General features: G+C 32.9%; 2 protein-coding genes and 1 long non-coding RNA gene across 3 annotated transcripts; all 3 read right to left on the reverse strand.

Annotated features, from left to right (window-relative positions):
* Nucleotides 1-456: 456 nt before the first annotated feature.
* Nucleotides 457-2345, reverse strand: LOC149905598 (uncharacterized). Its single transcript, XM_090105855.1, has one exon. The coding sequence runs from the start codon at nucleotides 2185-2187 to the stop codon at nucleotides 1489-1491; it is 699 nt and encodes a 232-aa protein (XP_089961981.1). The 5' UTR covers nucleotides 2188-2345; the 3' UTR covers nucleotides 457-1488.
* Nucleotides 2346-7360: 5015 nt separating this feature from the next.
* On the reverse strand, nucleotides 7361-8077 carry LOC149905599 (uncharacterized). The gene is made up of 2 exons (XR_016457076.1): nucleotides 7849-8077; nucleotides 7361-7545 (listed from the first exon to the last, which is right to left on the reverse strand). It is a non-coding gene; the product is annotated as an uncharacterized LOC149905599 (long non-coding RNA).
* Nucleotides 8078-14783: 6706 nt separating this feature from the next.
* LOC149905600 (uncharacterized) lies at nucleotides 14784-17130 on the reverse strand. Its single transcript, XM_090105683.1, has 2 exons — nucleotides 16918-17130; nucleotides 14784-16449 (listed from the first exon to the last, which is right to left on the reverse strand). The coding sequence occupies exons 1-2, from the start codon at nucleotides 16980-16982 to the stop codon at nucleotides 15411-15413; spliced, it is 1104 nt and encodes a 367-aa protein (XP_089961809.1). The 5' UTR covers nucleotides 16983-17130; the 3' UTR covers nucleotides 14784-15410.
* Between the last annotated feature and the right edge of the window lie 2678 nt (nucleotides 17131-19808).

Genomic DNA, 19808 nt, shown 5'->3' on the forward strand with positions numbered 1-19808 from the left:
GAAAGTGTAAGAAATGTTATAGTATGCTATATATTCGTGATCTACTCAATAAGCTCTTTCGTTTGATACCCCACACGGCATGTTTTGGAAATTTTTATTTTTTTCTTTGTCTGCCATATTTAATTACCGGGGTGGGGGGAGGGGGACCACAAAACTGGTTAGCAGCGTCTGTTTATAGGATGTCTGGGATCTATACAATATATATCAGAAGTCAGATTTAGGTCCGCTATTTTTGCAAACGAACATCTCCTTGGAGCCTGCTCTATATTGAGTATTGACTTGTAACTTTCATTGGTTTTTATCTCGCGGCTTGTTGTATACCTACCGTAATACTTAAAGACCAATGAAATGGCGCCAGTAGTATTTAGGACTACTAATTTAATTGATTTGGTTTCAGGCCTATCAACCTTTTGATATAAATATAAATAAAAAGTCACTCAAAAATTTCAAACTTTTATTACTAAGCTTAAGGCATATGTGCTTTGTGTATATTATATACAAAATGAAAAATACTATTTACATTTTTTATTAATTATGTAAGGCAACCAACTATCAAATTTTAAATTTTATTATATATTTATTGCATTTATTTATATTTAAGACTTGGTTATAAAAATGTATTGCGGATAAAAATAGTGGTATTATTGCTTAGCGGTTGGCAGCCTTGTAAATATAAAATTAACGAATTACACAAAAATATTCTTCTGCTTATAAATAGTCCATATCAATAATATATATCATGGTTAAACAGAATGCGTATATATTATGCCCATAGAAATCTAAATAACAAGACACTAGAAGTCGTAAGCGCGCGTGACCTTGTCGCCACTCAGGTGACTTTCACATCACCAGTGTGTTTGTCACAGTTCAGTTGCTATGGAGACGTATGTGTGTAAACATGGTGTGTTTCAGCATTTCCCATTGCGGAAATTCTTCCACAAGTTGTAATTATACTAATAAAGGAATAATATTTCATCGGTAAATATTTTTTTTTAGAAATAATGCCGTTTTTCCTTAAAATTATAGAATATTTACAAGTATTACGAGTGTCACCATAGTAATCGAAATAACAATGAATGACACAGTTTCAACCTTATTGGAGCAAAAAGAAACAAAACGTCTCATATACTTAGGGATGTTATTCTAAAATAAACCGTAAATTCGTGCGTTAGGATACATATTAAAAAGCTTAATTTAATATTTAAGTTAGTTTTCACTAAAATCAAGTTGTCCAATAAAAGACATAGTTTACTTGTGTGTATTGTTTAGCTATCGGTTTAAATGTGTTGATTTTGGCGACAGCGGTTTTCATACGAATTATGACATTATAGCACTTCTATGTGTCTTGTTATTTAGATTTCTATGATTATGCCCTATGGCCTATGACCAACTCTCTAAGTCCACAAAAATTTTATATATAAATCAAATCCATGTATAAAAAATAATTTTATGCTATTATTAAATGGATTGAGTTCTTGTGTAATAATATTAACTCTGGTTAGATCCTTCATAAACAGAATCAGAAAGATTGGATATATTATTTTTAATAGCAGCTGTAGCTTTCTTCATGGCTTGTCTCCGAGCAGCATAAGCAGACATTCTAGCTAGTCTAGCTTCTCTTTGCTCAGTTGTCTCATTAGCAAGTCGGCGTGCAGCATAAGCAGACATTCTTGCCAATCTTTTAGCTCTCTGGTCACTCGACTCTGTTGCAAGGCGCTTAGCTGCATATTCTGACATGCGTTTGAGACGCACAGCCCGTTGCTCTGGAGTTTCATTTGCAAGTCTACGAGCAGCATATGCTGACATCCTGGCTAGACGAGCTGTACGCTCTTCAGGAGTCTCATTTTTAGGGCCTGAAATTCGTCTACCGACCCGCACCGACTTGGCTTCAGTATTACATCCGGATATTACATCCGAATTATCGGTCATCAAGGGATCATCTTCAGCACTAACAGAGGCATCTCCTTCAATGCTAAATTCATAGTTTTCCATTGAAGTATCCTCATCTCTCTCTACTTTTACAGTAGGAAAATTACACGCATCGTCGTTTAAAGAGAAACTGTTAGTGTTCATCGTCTGTTCAACTGTTCTTATTGATTCAGATTTGATCATAGAACTCCATTTATTTTCGGACTTCGATAAGACCATTTTTTTCCAGGAACAATCAGAGGCACTCAGGTCACCCATATTGATTGTTCACTGAGAGAGGTATCCAAAGAATCATAGTTTGAGTTTAAACGAAACTATAGGAATTAAATTAAAAAGGTCAAAAATAAATAAATGTGGTAAAAAACATAAATAACACCAATAGACCACAATTGACGACCAACAATCTCACAGACAGTTAATTGACAAGACAAGTTTTTTTTTTTTTTTTAATGGCAAGAACAAGAAGATATGTCATATGACTATTTGCCAGTGTCAAGTAAAAAATTTACAAGTTGTCAGTTGACAATCTAAAAATATAGAATAGATAAAGACTATAATATATGACCAAGAAGCTTATATCTAATACACTGGAGATTGCACTATGACCATTAACTTGTCACAAGAAAATATAACCTTGAATGACGTCAGTGTTGTTTTTTGTCTCTTTCTGTGGGTGACCACACTGGTTTGTATATTCAGGATTTTTCGAAATAAAAAAAACTAAAAATCATGGTCTATAAATAATAACGACATATATTTTTAACAGTATTTATATTATAATATTACTGGTCAACTATACATACCTTTTTAATTGGTAGAGAATGATAGTTTTAAATAACGCTTGATAACTTTTGATCTCATACTACGATTTTTTAATTAAAATGAGTGCTACATACATTAAAACATCGTTTTGGTTACTCAAGCTTCAGTCTAAAACTTTTCAATATTCCAAAGGGAGAGTTGCATCGCTAGTCTTGATGTTTGGTAACGATATTACAGTTCTCAGAAATTCGTATGTCTTTCAGGAGCTGTACTTACGGTTACTAATGGTTTCATGGTGGTTAATTATAATATAATTAAAATTACTTTATCAGTTGAGACGCAGTAACAAGAATGTGGCAAATAAAAAGGTAAAGCACTTTTCAAAAGGTATTTTTTTTCTGGACCGTAATCCTCAGGCTTAAAATGCAAACTGCATATTCTGGCATGTTGATAAATTTTACCCTTGATAGGCACTATGGACAGCCATTTATTTCTTTTTATTTCATTTTTGGAAAGCTGAAATACGTAAAACAAAAAAATATTAGGTTAAAAAGTATAAATTTCAATGTAAAAAAGAACAAACCACAATATGTGAGTGCAATACCGATGTCGTGTGTTGTTTCATTACTAGTATAAAATTTTTTAAAATGGTGTTCTAAATGTTCATCATAATATTATTTAGCAATATATTATCGTCGCTATCCGTAAAAACCCATCATCATGGTTACCTTACTTGTTAAATTTGTTTGTTGAAAACTTGTTGAAAAATGATGAAAGTATTAGGAAAAGAACTTATTTAACATGATTGCTTAGTAAAATGATGATAAATTTGACGATTTTTGCCATTAAAATGATTCTAAACAGGTAAATGCATGAGTATTGAGGCATATTGTAAATAACGTTAATATACACTTGCCTGTGAAATTATAGGCCAGAATTTGGTGTCCAAAAACTTCTGCAATTTTTCACAATGCAACACATTATTAATATTCGGAAAATATTTATTAAATACGCAACAATATTAACTTAAATATTCGAAGCGACGCAATTTTTTTGACACTTATGCCATATTGTCAAAGTGAGAGTTGCTACAATTTTATTATGGTAACTACCCATAATCAGGGAATATCGCTTTTTAATAATTGGTTCAGATACTAATTTTATTTAGCATACATAATAATTGTCTCATCCAACAATGCTTCTGAATGACGTTGTTGGCAATTTATCAACAAACTCATGTACAAAAACTAACCTTTTGCACAGAATATTACAGCATACATAGTAGCCTTGGGAAAACTTCGTATTAACAGTGGCAATACCAAGTTAGGTGTGAAAGTGATAGAACACAACAATTTTCTTGTTACACGTCAAATGCTCATACCGAAATCTCCAGTGTATAAGATATAAGCTTCTTGTATATGACCAAGAAGCTTATATCTAATACACTGGAGATTGCACTATGACCATTAACTTGTCACAAGAAAATATAACCTTGAATGACGTCAGTGTTGTTTTTTGTCTCTTTCTGTGGGTGACCACACTGGTTTGTATATTCAGGATTTTTCTAAATAAAAAAAACTAAAAATCATGGTCTATAAATAATAACGACATATATTTTTAACAGTATTTATATTATAATATTACTGGTCAACTATACATACCTTTTTAATTGGTAGAGAATGATAGTTTTAAATAACGCTTGATAACTTTTGATCTCATACTACGATTTTTTAATTAAAATGAGTGCTACATACATTAAAACATCGTTTTGGTTACTCAAGCTTCAGTCTAAAACTTTTCAATATTCCAAAGGGAGAGTTGCATCGCTAGTGTTGATGTGTGGTAACGATATTACAGTTCTCAGAAATTCGTATATCTTTCAGGAGCTGTACTTACGGTTACTAATGGTTTCATGGTGGTTAATTATAATATAATTAAAATTACTTTATCCACAGTTGAGACGCAGTAACAAGAATGTGATAAATAAAAAGGTATAGCACTTTTCAAAAGGTATTTTTTTTCTGCACCGTAATCCTCAGGCTTAAAATGCAAACTGCATATTCTAGCATGTTGATAAATTTTACCCTTGATAGGCACTATGGACAGCCATTTATTTCTTGGAAAGCTGAAATAAGTAAAACAAAAAAACTATTAATTTCTATGTTAAAGAAGAACAAACATAAAACCACATGTGAGTGCAATATCGCTGTCGTGCGTTGTTTCATTACCTACTAGTATAAAAATCTTTGAAATGGTGTTCTAAATGTTCATCATAATTTTGTTAACTATTACAATATTTTCTCTTCGCTATCCGTAAAAACTCGTCATCATGGTTACCTTACTTGTTAAATTGGTTTATTGAAAAATGATGAAATTATTAGGAATAGAAGATAGATAGAAGATATTTGGCATGATTGATTACTAAAATGATGATAAAATTGACGATTTTTGCCATGAAAATGATTCTAAACAGGTAAATGCATGAGTATTGAGGAATATTGTAAATAGCGTAAATAAACACTTGCCTGTGAAATTTTATGCCAGAATTTGGTGTCCAAAAACTTCTGCAATTTTTCACAATGCAATACATTATTTATATTCGGAAAATATTTATTAAATACGCAACAATCCCCGTTTTCCAATTACAGCACTAGAGGGCATTATGCGGCATAATGCTTAACGTTGAATGTTCCAACTACAGCAACGCTTCGCACAATCGAGCACTAGAAAAAGTAATGCGCGTGAATTGATGCGTGCAATCGATTTATCGTTAGTAATTATTAATTGTTGGAAAAAATTTTAAAGCTTTCGTTTCATTGTAGTTTTTTCGAAATAATCAAAGTTAATTCAAATTGTGTTAAAAAAAATAAATATAAGTATGGATGAAGGTACAAACATTGAAAAAAATGTTAATGAAATAATCAAAATCCAAATTACTTAAAATAACCGTAAATATGTTTCAACCAATTATTATGTATACCACTTTATTTACACATTAATGAGGTTATTGCTAACTCTATGAATATTTTTTTTTCAACACTGAACTTAGCGCAACCTGCTGGTGCGTTTCACGTTCCAATTAAGCATATGCATAATTCGGCATTGTGCGGCACTGAGTCGCATTATGCTCTGTAATTGGAAAACGGGGTTAATTAACTTAAATATTCGAAGCGACGCAATTTTTTTGACACTTATGCCATATTGTCAAAGTGAGAGTTGCTACAATTTTATTATGGTAAAACTACCCATAATCAGGGAGTATCGCTTTTTAATAATTGGTTCAGATACTTATTTTATTTAGCATAAATAATAATTGTCTCATCCAACAATGCTTCTGAATGACGTTGTTGGCAATTTATCAACAAACTCATGTACAAAAACTAACCTTTTGCACAGAATATTACAGCATACATAGTAGCCTTGGGAAAACTTCGTATTAACAGTGGCAATACCAAGTTAGGTGTGAAAGTGATAAAACACAACAACTGGGCAATATTTTCTTGTTACACGTCAAATGTTCATACCGAAATCTCCAGTGTATAAGATATTATATAAGCTTCTTTTATATGACTCACAGAACAGTAAAAACATATAGAAGTGCTGTAATGTCTAATTAGTATGAAAACCAGTGTCGCCAAACCCACACATTTAAACCGATAGTTATACAGTACACTACAAGTAAACTATGCCTTTGATTGGACAGCTTAATTTGAGTAAAAACTGACTTAGGTTATAAATTCAGCATTTCAATATGTACCCTAACACACGATGTTACGGTTTATTTTAGTATAACATCCCTAGGTATATTAGCTGTTTTGTTTCTCATTGCACAGAAATTCCAAATTCGAAAACATTCAGCTACTCCACAACAGAGGGCGTTAGTTTTCGATAGATATAAATTTGAAACGCAACACATAGAGATAAGGTTGAAATTTGTGTCACTCAACATTAATGACATTAACTTGATATTTATCTGATGCTATGCTCTGAGGGATGTCAGCCTTGTTATCAATGGCTGTTTTCCAATTACAGAGCATAATGCGACTCAGTGCCGCACAATGCCTAATTATGCTGATGCTTAATTGGAACGTGAAACGCACCAGCAGGTTGCGCTAAGTTCAGTGTTGAAAAAAAAAATATTCATAGAGTTAGCAATAACCTCATTAATGTGTAAATAAAGTGGTATACAATATGTATAATAATTGGTTGAAAAATATTTACGGTTATTTTAAGTAATTTGGATTTTGATGATTTCATTAACATTTTTTTCAATGTTTGTACCTTCATTCATTTATTTTTTTTAACACAATTTGAATATTTCGAAAAAACTACAATGAAACGAAAGCTTTAAAATTTTTTTCCAACAATTAATAATTATTATCGATAAATCAATTGCACGCATCAATTTGCATTTCACGCGCATTACTTTTTCTAGTGCTCGATTGTGCGAAGTGTTGCTGTAGTTGGAACATTCAACGTTAAGCATTATGCCGCATAATGCGCTCTAGTGCTGTAATTGGAAAACGGGGAATAATTCACAAATAAATATTTTTTGTGTATTTTTTTTCTTTCTTTTATATGAGTATAGTATAATGCGTCACATTTTGGAGTATGTTTATTACTACTAAGTACGTCTTTTTATATTATTATTATTAAATAAAAAACGGAATAGAATAGTATAAATCTATATTTACAAAATACAAACAGAAAATATGCATTATTTTAAATCTTGGAACTGCTGTAGGTTTGATGTATCGGTGGCCTTTGTTAGACCGCTTAGTACTGTTCGGCATCCAGTTAACTCGTCACGTTGCATTTATCCATTTCTCTTTTAAATTAGCCTCTTTGGGAAATCTATAAATAAATTAGACAAATGAAAGCTAAGGAAAAATAAAATAAAATTTAATATTTATAATGTTTGTCTTTTCTAAAGTATCGATACTGTCGATATGCACCACAAGCATCACTAAAGCGACATTCGTTTGTTTATTGCAATAATATTCCAGAAAGTCTTGTTTGCTGTTCAATCTATAATAGTACTAATTTCTTATGGATTAAGGTTCATTTTGACTAGATATTTGTATACAATTTTGACAAATTACGACAAGCGAAGTTATAACATAAAATATAATTAAAATAAATTAAAATAAGACTTACCGACGGTATGAAATGCCTTCATTGCTGATATTATTTCGTCTGCTATCATTTTTGCACTCTTTATACCGAACAACACGTCCTAATTAATGAATAAATATGGAAAAAAGGTTTGACAGCTGACAACCGACTCGAATATTTTTCTGCGCACAACTGAGAGCAAGTAAGGTGATCTAAACTTATCATTGACACGTGGGCCACGCCCACATCACACTTCTATCTACTTTACTGTTCTGTGATATGACTGTACCTTATAAATTATTTATGAAGAGTTACCACAAATATCGATTCCTCAGGGAATATGGGAATATATCACTATATCTATCACAAAAGCAACACAAATCCACTAGTTATGTTATAATTATTCTGAAAGTAGGTACTAATAAATTTTAGAAGTTAATTGTTTCTAATTAAATGGTAGATATTAAATATCTTTGGTCAAATAAAATGCTACAAAAGGCACGCGTCAGCAATGTTTTGAACTTAGATTACATATTACAATGGTATAGAGCGCGTGTATTGCACAAATTGCTTAAGCGTCTTATTTACGGTCCATCTTGACGTACGTCCCGCCAAGGTCATACACGATGCACGACGCAAAACGACAGTGAATAGCGTTGACGTACGTCAATAATTATTATTATTATCTTGCTGGATGTGCACGACCAACTTTTCATCCAGCAAGCACCCCCACCACCGCGAACGTCGTGCAGATGGACAGTGAATAGCGCGGACGTACAGCAGATTAGTGTTGCCAACAGAAATTAATGTAAATACTTGGAAACGTGGCCTATTGATATGATTTTTTTGTGATAACTTAGTGAGTACATGAGCAAGCAAGAAACGGTTATTTTTGATTTTTATGTACACAGGAAATCCCAATTATCATTACTTTTGGATCAACCTTGTACACATGGACAGTTTATATTCAGAAGTTATTATTTTAAAAGAACTCCAAGGCGAATTGTTGAATAACACAGATTTTATGCAAAAGTCCACTGCAGAAAAATGGCAATTTATTTAAAAAAAATATCTTGACGAATTTGTTTGTTTAAAAAAAAATGATTAGCTATATACTCTCTGTTCCCGCCACTTTAGCATTTACTGAAAGAGTCTTTTCGGTCATGAATGTGAAGTGGCGGGAAGAGAGAAACCGAGCTTCATTAAATAAAAATTAATTAAAAATGAGCTCTTGAAATATATAAATTTAGATTTGGAATGTTTGGATTCATATAATTCATTTAAAAATAATGAAAAATTCTTAGTTACTGCAAAAAGTACAAAAAAATACATTTTTAAAAATATTTATTTACTCTTTATTTACCTCCTTTAAAATCAGATATACTCTATTTCTTCAAATAAAAGTTGGCAACCCTAGCCATGCTTGATGCGCGCACGATCGTCAGTAGGATACATCCAGCACCGCGGCCTTGAGCCGACGTACGTCGGGGATTGACCGTGAATAAGACGCTTTAGTGCGGATCTAGTCCTTTTCGACTTAAAAAAAACGCGCTTCCAGACTCTACCTCCTGGGTGGTGGAGAAAATATTCAATAATTACTAATATTGCAAAATTAATTATTAAAAATAGTATAATAACAAAAAAAACTATTACTGATAACAAATAATTATAAGTACACACATAATGTATTATGTATACTGTATAGTTAAGGGTACTGAAAAATAGTACTTACTTCGGAGCGCTGTAAAACCTTATCTATTTACTTAATGAAAAAATGTTGTTTATAAAAGTTATTCCTCGAAAAACAATCTACAAAAATGGTCTGATATCATTTCTTCGTAAAATGATTAAAAAAAGTTTTGTTGAAAAATATAAATAGCTCTAATTTCTGAACATTTTCGCTTATAATTTTTTTATTTATAGTTCTACGACAGAAAGTTGCTGGGCCAAAGTTGTAGAGAATTTAATTTGCAACAAATAATGCTAAAAAATTTTTTTATCAGATAAATAGTTTAAGAGATATGTCGTAAAAACCATTTCAACCGCTATGGGGCAAGGGACAAGGGTGGCGACCCCACAAACTTGGTGATAGCTTCACACTGACTCCCCCTACACATCAAAAAAATAAAATTGCGTCCTCTAAAAAACGCAACCCCAAATGTAACTTTTCAATGGACTAATCGTTGGCAGACGAGCTATAGATACTTTATAGATGTGTGTGTGACCAATAGGGATGGGTAGATATCAATTACGTGTTGAGCTATCGATAAGTTATGTAAATAAAAATGTATCATATGTAAATTTTATGTTCAATATATGTTATTAAAGAAGAAATGTATGAATAAAGTTTAAATATATAATTTTAAATTTGTTTACCAACTGAATAAAGTTTGTTTATTCCATTTAATTGGAATATCAGAAAAACGTGAGTACTTTTTAAATAATAAAGTTAATAAAAAAAGATCGGGTTTAGTGCTATTTCTTTAATAATAAATCAATCAATAATAATAATGTTATAAAATTAAAAAAAAAAAATAAGAAATAATTAATAATTTAAAATGATAATAAAATAAATAACATTGATAATTTTTTTATTTAATTTTATCCATTCTACTATCAAAATCTTCAAAATCAATTTAGCGATTAAAATATAATATCGTAACATTACATACTTTACATTTACACTATGTACACATATTTGATCGATTGATGTGATAAACATGGGTATGTAATATGGGGAAATTGTTTGAGCCAAAATCATTTTTTACTGTGTGTAACTCAGAAACGGTAGGATATATGAAAAAATGATTTAGGTACAACTTGTAGATAATTTTATGGCCTTTCAACTTTTCCTTCAAAGTTTTTCTCTAACATGTACAGTTTTTGAGATTTAAGCGAAAAATGAAAAAATGGACCCATTCCCCCCTCCCCCCACTCCGGGGCTCCTCCTAGTGTCCCGGGGTTTTAGTATGTTTATTACCTAGGGACTCTTGACATGTTTGCGAAGAAACATCTTACGTTACTAACTCACGCACTCTAGACCCCCCGTGGAGGGACTCATTCAATGGACTATTGCTCTTGAATTTTTTTCATATTTACCAATAAACATGGTGAAATGTGCAGTTCTATCTTGCAAAAACGATACTAGAAAATACACAAAATTGAAATCCAGTATCACATTTCATCAGTAAGTCGATTGTTATACTTATTTTTATGAAAATAAATCTAGCATCGCGGGGTAGAGGGGAGGTGGGTGGCGGACACGCACAGGCTCGCTCGCGCGCCTCACTGCCGCCAAGTGATCGTAGTGATGTGACCTGACCAACGCTGTACTCGATATAAAGTTTACTAGAAGAACTATATTTTAACAAATTATTTATTTAACTTTAAAATTAAAACTCTTAAAAATGTATTATAAATAAATTTGTGGTGTGTTTTGTATGATACACTTTCTAATATTATGAATGCGAATGTTGAATCTATCAGTACCGGTCACAAGTTGCACATTTGAGTTTTTTTGGAAGAAAAAAAATAAAAAGTTCAAGTATCGTAACTACCCTAATAAAATCCAATTCCCCGTAAAGGCCTCCGTGGTGGGATCTGGTATTTTTATCAATGATAGACCTAATTATGAGCAATCTATCTGTAGCGGTCACAAGTTGCACTTTTGAGTTTTTTGGAAGAAAAAAATAAAAAGATCAAGTTCAGTAACTCAAACTACCTATAATATTTTGACAATCGATTCCTCCTAAAGGCTTCCATGGAGGAATGTGTTTATTTTACCAATTATAGACCTAATTAAGAGCAATCTATCAGTACCGGTCACAAGTTGCACATTTGAGTTTTTTGGAAGAAAGAAATATTTTTTGATCGATTGATGTGATAAACATGGGTATGTAGTATGGGGAAATTGTTTGAGCCAAAATCATTTTTTACTGCGTGTTACTCAGAAACGGTAGGATATAGGAAAAAATGATTTAGGTACAACTTGTAGATAATTTTATGGCCTTTCAACTTTTCCTTGAAAGTTTTTCTCTAACATGTACCGTTTTTGAGATTTAAGCGAAAAATGAAAAAATGGACCTTTTCCCCCCTCCCGCCACTCCGGGGCTCCTCCTAGTGTCCCGGGGTTTTAGTATGTTTATTACCTAGGGACTCTCGACATGTTTCCGAAGAAACATCTTACGTTACTAACTCACGCACTCTAGAACTTTTTATTCAATGGACTAATGTTATTTAGAAATTTACGATGCGATTAGATTTAATTTTAAGAAAAGTCTGCATATAAAATCTACAGATTATCAGAATATTATATAAAATCTATAGATTATTATAGTCCATTTCACCTATTAAGATGATTCCTGTGACATATCGATTGTTGACACGTGTAGAGATTGCCTTTACTGAAATCGTATCAATTGTTTCCGATAATCGATAATATTTTATATGGAAATGAAATCGATTTGAATTAAGGACCAAAATTAGTTATTTCGGCATTTCGCCAACAATTAACTAAGGAATCTTAGCAAACAACAGCGACAAAAAGTGAATAATCTAATATTATAAATGCGAAAGTAACTCTGTCTGTCTGTCTGTTACTCAATCAAACTACTGAACCAATTTGCATGAAAGGTATGGAGATATTTTGATACCCGAGAAAGGACATAGGCTACCTTTTATTGCGAAATATGTACCACGGGCGAAGCCGGGGCGGACCACTAGTTAGTAATAATAACAGAATACCACGTAAAGTATCAATATAAAAATGCTACTTGTATATGTCATGGCCATATCGTAGATTTGCTCATTTCATGAAATGGCCAATTTAGTTTGGCCAGATCGTTAAATCGTCAACGTTTCACGATTTGGTCATCCACACAGACATAGATAGACTACGCAAGTACCGCGATCTGTATGAAAACCAAGCGTGTCATATTTTTTGTACTGACCTTGACGCGTTATGACGTCACGAGCGCTTTTTAGTGATGGTAATTTCATTTTACGCTAAATCGATTAGGACGCCACTCGCGCGGCGATTCTAGTATCGTCCTATCCCATCGAAGTAAATCGAAAGAAATCAGATCAAACTAGATCTATGTCTAAGAGGTAATTAAATAAATGAATCGTAATCGATTACTAAATCGATTCAAGACAGAAAAATGATAATTACCATAGACAGAGGAATGATAAAATAAATTTATAAACCTTTTAATATTCTAACAAGTAAACTAATGTGTTTTAGCTTTTTCTTACATATGCCCATTGAGTTACCGTGTACTGCGTACTAGAGAGGCCATCGAAAGAAAGTAATGAAACTGTTAATCAATCAATCTTTATGTCCCGTTGCATCAATCCATTTTTCTTTTATGTTCGGGTTACTTGGAAAACTGAAAAAACAAACATAGTCTAAGCAATAAGGAGTTTTCTTAAAACCTCCCAAGATGACACTTTAACTAATGGCGTCCATATCATAATATTTATTTTGAGTACCTTTGTATTAAAATACTTAAAAGTTCTAGGTCAAGTCGTATTAAATGACAAAAAAATCTATGCTTTTTTTTCTGAAAAATTGCTCCTTCAAATTATCATTTTTCTGTTCGATTATAAAATCGATTAGAATCGAGAACTGTTGCATCAAATGAACATCACTAACCACAAAATTGGACAGAAAAATGAGAACAGAAAAAATGAGAAGACGCTATTCATTGCTTGTTATCATACGACTCGATCTTTACCGTGCCAAGTAAAAGCCGCAATGTATTCCGAATCATTTCGTATGATTTGGTATCCGTGTTTGTCACGATCGTTTTCCACAGATATTCTTTATTTGATTTTAAAATAAATAGTGCATATTCTGATTAGAAAATTACTTACCGGTGGAAGGAAACATCTCTGCTAACTCGGCCACTCACAGCTGTGGAGTTTCTACAGTTTATAACGGCGCAATTCGGTATTTTACTTTATTCAGCTTCACGTCTTTCCTTGGCGAACTGCAAGCGCGGACTGAGTGTAGGCCAGCGTCAAGTAAGTTTCATTAACATAGTTTGGACACGGGAAGTACATACACTCGCTTAGTCTATCTTGATACATGTCTGTGGTCATCCACATTTGGCCAGATCGTCGATCTGACCAAACGTGGAATGCCATTTCACGAAATGCGACCATTTTTGTTTCTTTTTTAAAAAGCGATTCGATGAGCATATCTACGATATGGCCACGACATCTACATCTTGTTATTTAGATTTCTATGTATGTCTATATTTAAATAAACGGTGATATATATGAATTTAACTTGGTATTATTTATTTTCTTCAGCCCACCAACCCTATGCACCAAGTTATGCACTTACTAATACATAAAAGACGTAAATTTTATGGATATTATTTACATAGTAAGATGTAATATTCATGTATTTGTACTAACAGTGGCGTTTTTAAAGTTGCATTTACAAATTATAATTAAAATTTTATTATCGATACGCATGCGGGGTGCGAGAGATTTCTGAATCGCATGCAACAGTGATGGTTCACGTATACTGACTTGTAACTTTCATTGGTAATTGGTTGTTATCTCGCGCTGCGGGAATCCGTGCTTGCTGTAAATCGAATGACTTAACGACCAATGAAATTGCGCCATTAGTATTAGGCGCGGGACATATACAAGCGGCGCGGCGCGCCGGCAGCGCGCCGCGGGCGCGCTGCCGGCGTGCATCGGGTGCGCTATTGGCATTTTGTATGAAATAATTTTGGAAAGGCGCAACCTTGGCGCAACCTTGGCACAACCGTGGCGTGCCGTCTCGACGCCTGTCCAAAATTATTTCATACAAAATGTATAAGGACGTGGTGCAAAACAGATTCAAGAGGTGCGCTTATGGCACGCCCGCGCCCGCGCCGCTTGTGTTTGACCCGCGCCTTAAGGAACTAATTTTAGGTTTCAGTCCTAGTAACCTTTTGCTATAAATATAAATAAAAAAGTCATTCAAAAATTTCAAACTTTTATTACCAAGCATAAGGCATGTGCTTTGTGTATATTATATACAAAATAAAAAATACTATTTACATTTTTTATTTATTATATAAGCAGTAAGGCAACCAACTATCAAAATTTAAATTTAATTATATATTTATTGCATTTATTTATATTTAAGATTGGTTATAAAAATGTATTGTGGATAAAAATAGTGGTATTATTGCTTAGCGGTTGGCAGCCTTGTAAATATAAAATTAACGAATTACACAAAAATATTCTTCTGCTTATAAATAGTCCATATCAATAATATATATCATGGTTAAACAGAATGCGTATATATTATGCCCTATGGCCTATGACCAACTCTCTAAGTCCACAAAAATTTTATATATAAATCAAATCCATGTATGTATAAAAAATAATTTTATGCTATTACTAGCAGTCCGCCCCGGCTTCGCCCGTGGTACATGTTTACGTTTTCTCTACATAAAAATCATCCTCGTACTTCAAGGAATATAATAAAAAAAAAATTATCGAAATCGGTTCAGCCGTTCTCGAGTTATGCACTTACCAACACATTTTGCGATTCATTTTTATATATAAGATTAAATGGATTGAGTTCTTGTGTAATAATATTAACTCTGGTTAGATCCTTCATAAACAGAATCAGAAAGATTGGATATATTATTTTTAATAGCAGCTGTAGCTTTCTTCATGGCTTGTCTCCGAGCAGCATCAGCAGCTAGTCTAGCTTCTCTTTGCTCAGTTGTCTCACTAGCACGTCGGCGGGCAGCATAAGCAGACTGTCTAGCTAGTCTAGCTTCTCTTTGCTCAGTTGTCTCACTAGCAAGTCGGCGGGCAGCATAAGCAGACACTCTAACTAGTCTAGCTTCTCTTTGCTCAGTTGTCTCACTAGCAAGTCGGCGGAGAGCATTAGCAGACTCTCTTGCCATTCTCTTAGCTCTCTGGTCACTCGACTCTGTTGCTAGGCGCTTAGCTCTATGTTCTGACTTGCGTTTGAGACGCACAGCCCGTTGCTCTGGAGTTTCATTTGCACGTCTACGAGCAGTATATGCCGCCTTCCTGGCTAGACGAGCTGTACGCTCTTCAGGAGTCTCATTTTTAGGGCCTGAAATTCGTCTACCGACCCCCACCGACTTGGCTTCAGTAGCAGTAATGTAGAATAGTAGAGTAGTAATGTCCGAATTATCGATCATCAAGGGATCATCTTCATCTCTCTCTACTTTTACAGTATGAAAATTACACGCATCGTCGTTTAAAGAGAAACTGTTAGTGTTCATGTCCGAATTATCGGTCATCAAGGGATCATCTTCATTACTTATAGAGGCATCTTCTTCAATGACAAATTCATAGGTTTCTATTGAAGTATCGTCATCTCTCTCTACCTTTACAGTAGGAAAATTACACGCATCGTCGTTTAAAGAGAAACTGTTAGTGTTCATGTCCGAATTATCGGTCATCAAGGGATCATCTTCAGCACTTACAGAGGCATCTCCTTCAATGCTAAATTCATAGTTTTCCATTGAAGTATCCTCATCTCTCTCTACTTTTACAGTAGGAAAATTACACGCATCGTCGTTTAAAGAGAAACTATTAGTGTTCATCGTCTGTTCAACTGTTCTTATTGATTCAGATTTAATCATAGAACTCCATTTATTGCACGCCTCATAAGCGAAGCGTTGAGGTGGGTACTACTGTCACTTCGCGCAAAACATCTGATTTTTCAAACTTAAAATGTCTTTATGTATCATACATTGCACTTGTAAGATAATAAATACACACACATATTAAGAAAAAACACTATTTTTAACGTTCATGATATTTTTGATGTCATTTTTGTTATTTAAACTAGTTAAAAAACAGTTTAAAAAAGTTCTGTCTTGGACGTCCGTGTGTCTGTATGTGCGGATCCTTTTTCTTGTTAACACGATAGCGACCGAAATACTTTACTAATCGAGTCTTTTTTTTTCTCTTACGCTTGAGTATGCTCAGGAATAGAACCCTTTCATTTTTCAGGGTCTGATTCGATGTGGTTTAATTGTTATTAAATAAACAAAAATAATAATTAATAAATATTTATTAAAAAAAAATTATGAGGCGTGCACTTTTGGATTTTCCAAATTATTTTCGGACTTCGATAAGACCATTTTCTTCCAGGAACAATCAGAGGCACTCAGGTCACCCATATTGATTGTTCACTGAGAGAGGTATCCAAAGAATCATAGTTTGAGTTTAAACGAAATTAAAGGAATTAAATTAAAAAGGTCAAAATTAAATAAATGTGGTAAAAAACATAAATAACACCAATAGACGACCAACAATCTCACAGATAGCTAACTGTGATAGCTAATTGACAAGTTGACAATCTAAAAATATAGAATAGCTATAGACTATATATGACTGTACCACAGCCTTATAAATTATTTATGAAGAGTGTTACCGTAAATATCGTTTCCTCAGGGCAAGAAGCTTATATCTACTACCACTCTACTACACTGGAGATTGGACTATGACCATTAACTTGTAACAAGAAAATATGACCTTGAATGACGTCAGTCATGTTTTTTGTCTCTTTCTGTGGAGTGACCACGCTGGTTTGTAAATTCAGGATTTTTGAAAATAGAAAAAACTAAAAAACATGGTCTATAAATAATAACGACATACATTTTTAGCAGTATTTATATTATAATATTAATGGTCATACTTTATAGGTACATACAATTTTAATTAGTATAGAATGATAGTTTTAAATAACTTTTGGCTACAAAGCTTGGATATGATCCGATATATAGCATTAACATCCTTTGTAAATAGAGGAAAGTTGTGTTTTGCATCAGATGCTGTTTACCAAATTGTAAGCTACTCAGATCTTCTTTTTAAACGCGTTGCTTCGACGGGTCAATTTCAAGCCAAAATCATCAAAGAAAAACTGTTTAAAGCAGCCTTGCACAAATTTCAGCTAACTTTACAAAGTTTATTTTTCAAAAGGTATTTTTTTCTGGGTCGTAATCCTCAGTAATTTTACCCTTGATGGGCACATATATTTCTTTTTATTTTACTTTTTGGAAAGCTGAAATAGTTACGTAAAACAAAAAAATATGAGGTAAGTTAAAAAAGTATAAATTTCAATGTAAAAACGAACAATCTTCTACATGTGAGTGCAATACCGATGTCGTGTGTTGTTTCATATAACAATCTTGAAAATGGTGTTCTAAAGGGCATTGAAACTTTCTGGCATATCGACCCGCCGCCATTTTGATTTTTTTTTAAATCGCGGCGCACGATTAAAGTGGTATTTATGGATAGAGGACACATAGACGAACAAAAAATGTCTCATAACTTAGTACCCTAAAGCGTCACATTACCGAGATATTTGGAGGTAAATATTCACTTATGAGTACAACGACAAACACTAAAAATTGACTTATTACGTGTCTATATGCATAATATTATGTCCAAATAATCATTCCCAGGTAGATTATTATTATTAACAGTTTATTGGAAGAAAGTAGGTACATTCATTACATAAAAATATTTATTTATTACAAAGATATATTACTTACATATATTTTTTTTATGTAAGTAATGTAATGAATACCTACTTTCTTCCTGTAATAATACATACCACTTTAATAGTGCGCCGCGATTTTGAAAAAAAAAATCAAAATGGCGGCGGGTCGATATGCCAGCGTCCATACAAAAAGTTTCAAACCCCTTTCATCATAATATTGTTATTACAATATATTCTCTTCGCTATCCATAAAAACTCGTCATCATGGTTACCTTACTTGTTAAATTTGTTTATTGAAAACTTGTTGAAAAATGATAAAGTATGTATTGTGATGATTAGGAAAATAACAAATTTAACATGACTGTTTACTAAAATGATGCAAAATTTTACAATTTTTGCCATTGAAATGATTCTTAACAGTTAAATGCAGGAGTATTGAGGAATATTGTAAATAACGTAAATATACACTTGCCTGTGAAATTCTATGCCAGAATTTGGTGTCCAAACACTTCTGCAATTTTGCACAATACAATGCATTCTTTATATTCGGAAAATATTTATTAAATAAGCAACAATATTAACTTAGATATTCGAAGCGACGCAATTTTTTTGACACACATGCCATATTGACAAAATGAGAGTTGCTACAATTTTATTATGGTGACTACCCATAATCAGGGAGTATCGCTTTTTAATAATTGGTTCAGAATTCAGATACTTATTTTATTTAGCATAAATAGTAATTGTCTCATCCAACAATGCTTCTGAATGACGTTGTTGGCAATTTATCAACCAACTCATGTACAAAAACTAACCTTTTGCACAGAATATTACAGCATACATTGGAAAAATTTGTATTAACAGTGGCAATACCAAGATAGGTGTGAAAGTGATAAAAAACATCAACTTGGCAATATTTTCTTGTTACACGTTAATGTTCATACCGAAATCTCCAGTGTTTATTAGATATAAGCTTCTTGCCTCAGGGAATATGGGAATTTATCTAGATGAATAAAATCACAACAGATATAATTACTTAGCTCATGATAAATCCACTAATTATTCAAATTCAAATATATTAATTACTAGCTTTCCGCCCGCGGCTTCGCCCGCGTTTTCAAAGAAAAACCCGTTCCCGTAGGATTTCCGGGATAAAACCTATCCTATGTCCTTTCTCGGGTATCAAAATATCTCTATACCAAATTTCATGCAAATTGGTTCAGTAGTTAAGGAGTGATTGAGTAACAGACAGACAGACAGAGTTACTTTCGCATTTATAATACTAGCGGTCCGCCCCGGCTTCGCCCGTGGTACATAATATTTACATTTTCTCTACATAAAAACCATCCTCGTACTTCAAGGAATATAATAAAAAAAGAATTATCGAAATCGGTTCAGCCGTTCTCGAGTTATGCGCTTACCAACACATTTTGCGATTCATTTTTATATATAAGATTTGCTCGTTTATGGTCATTATGGATATTGTACAATATTTTTTCTC

The sequence above is a fragment of the Colias eurytheme genome, chromosome 9, assembly GCF_061535395.1.
Source record: "Colias eurytheme isolate Ceu_HAF_F1 chromosome 9, ilColEury1 Martin Lab GWU primary, whole genome shotgun sequence".
Classification (NCBI taxonomy): domain Eukaryota; kingdom Metazoa; phylum Arthropoda; class Insecta; order Lepidoptera; family Pieridae; genus Colias; species Colias eurytheme.

Coding starts and splice junctions, on each gene's coding strand:
- LOC149905600 (XM_090105683.1), bottom strand. CDS start 16,982: ATGGGTGACCTGAGTGCCTCTGATTGTTCCTGGAAGAAAATGGTCTTA. Junction 16,450..16,917: donor TTATCGAAGTCCGAAAATAA/TTTGGAAAATCC, acceptor GGCGTGCAATAA/ATGGAGTTCTATGATTAAAT.
- LOC149905598 (XM_090105855.1), bottom strand. CDS start 2,187: ATGGGTGACCTGAGTGCCTCTGATTGTTCCTGGAAAAAAATGGTCTTA.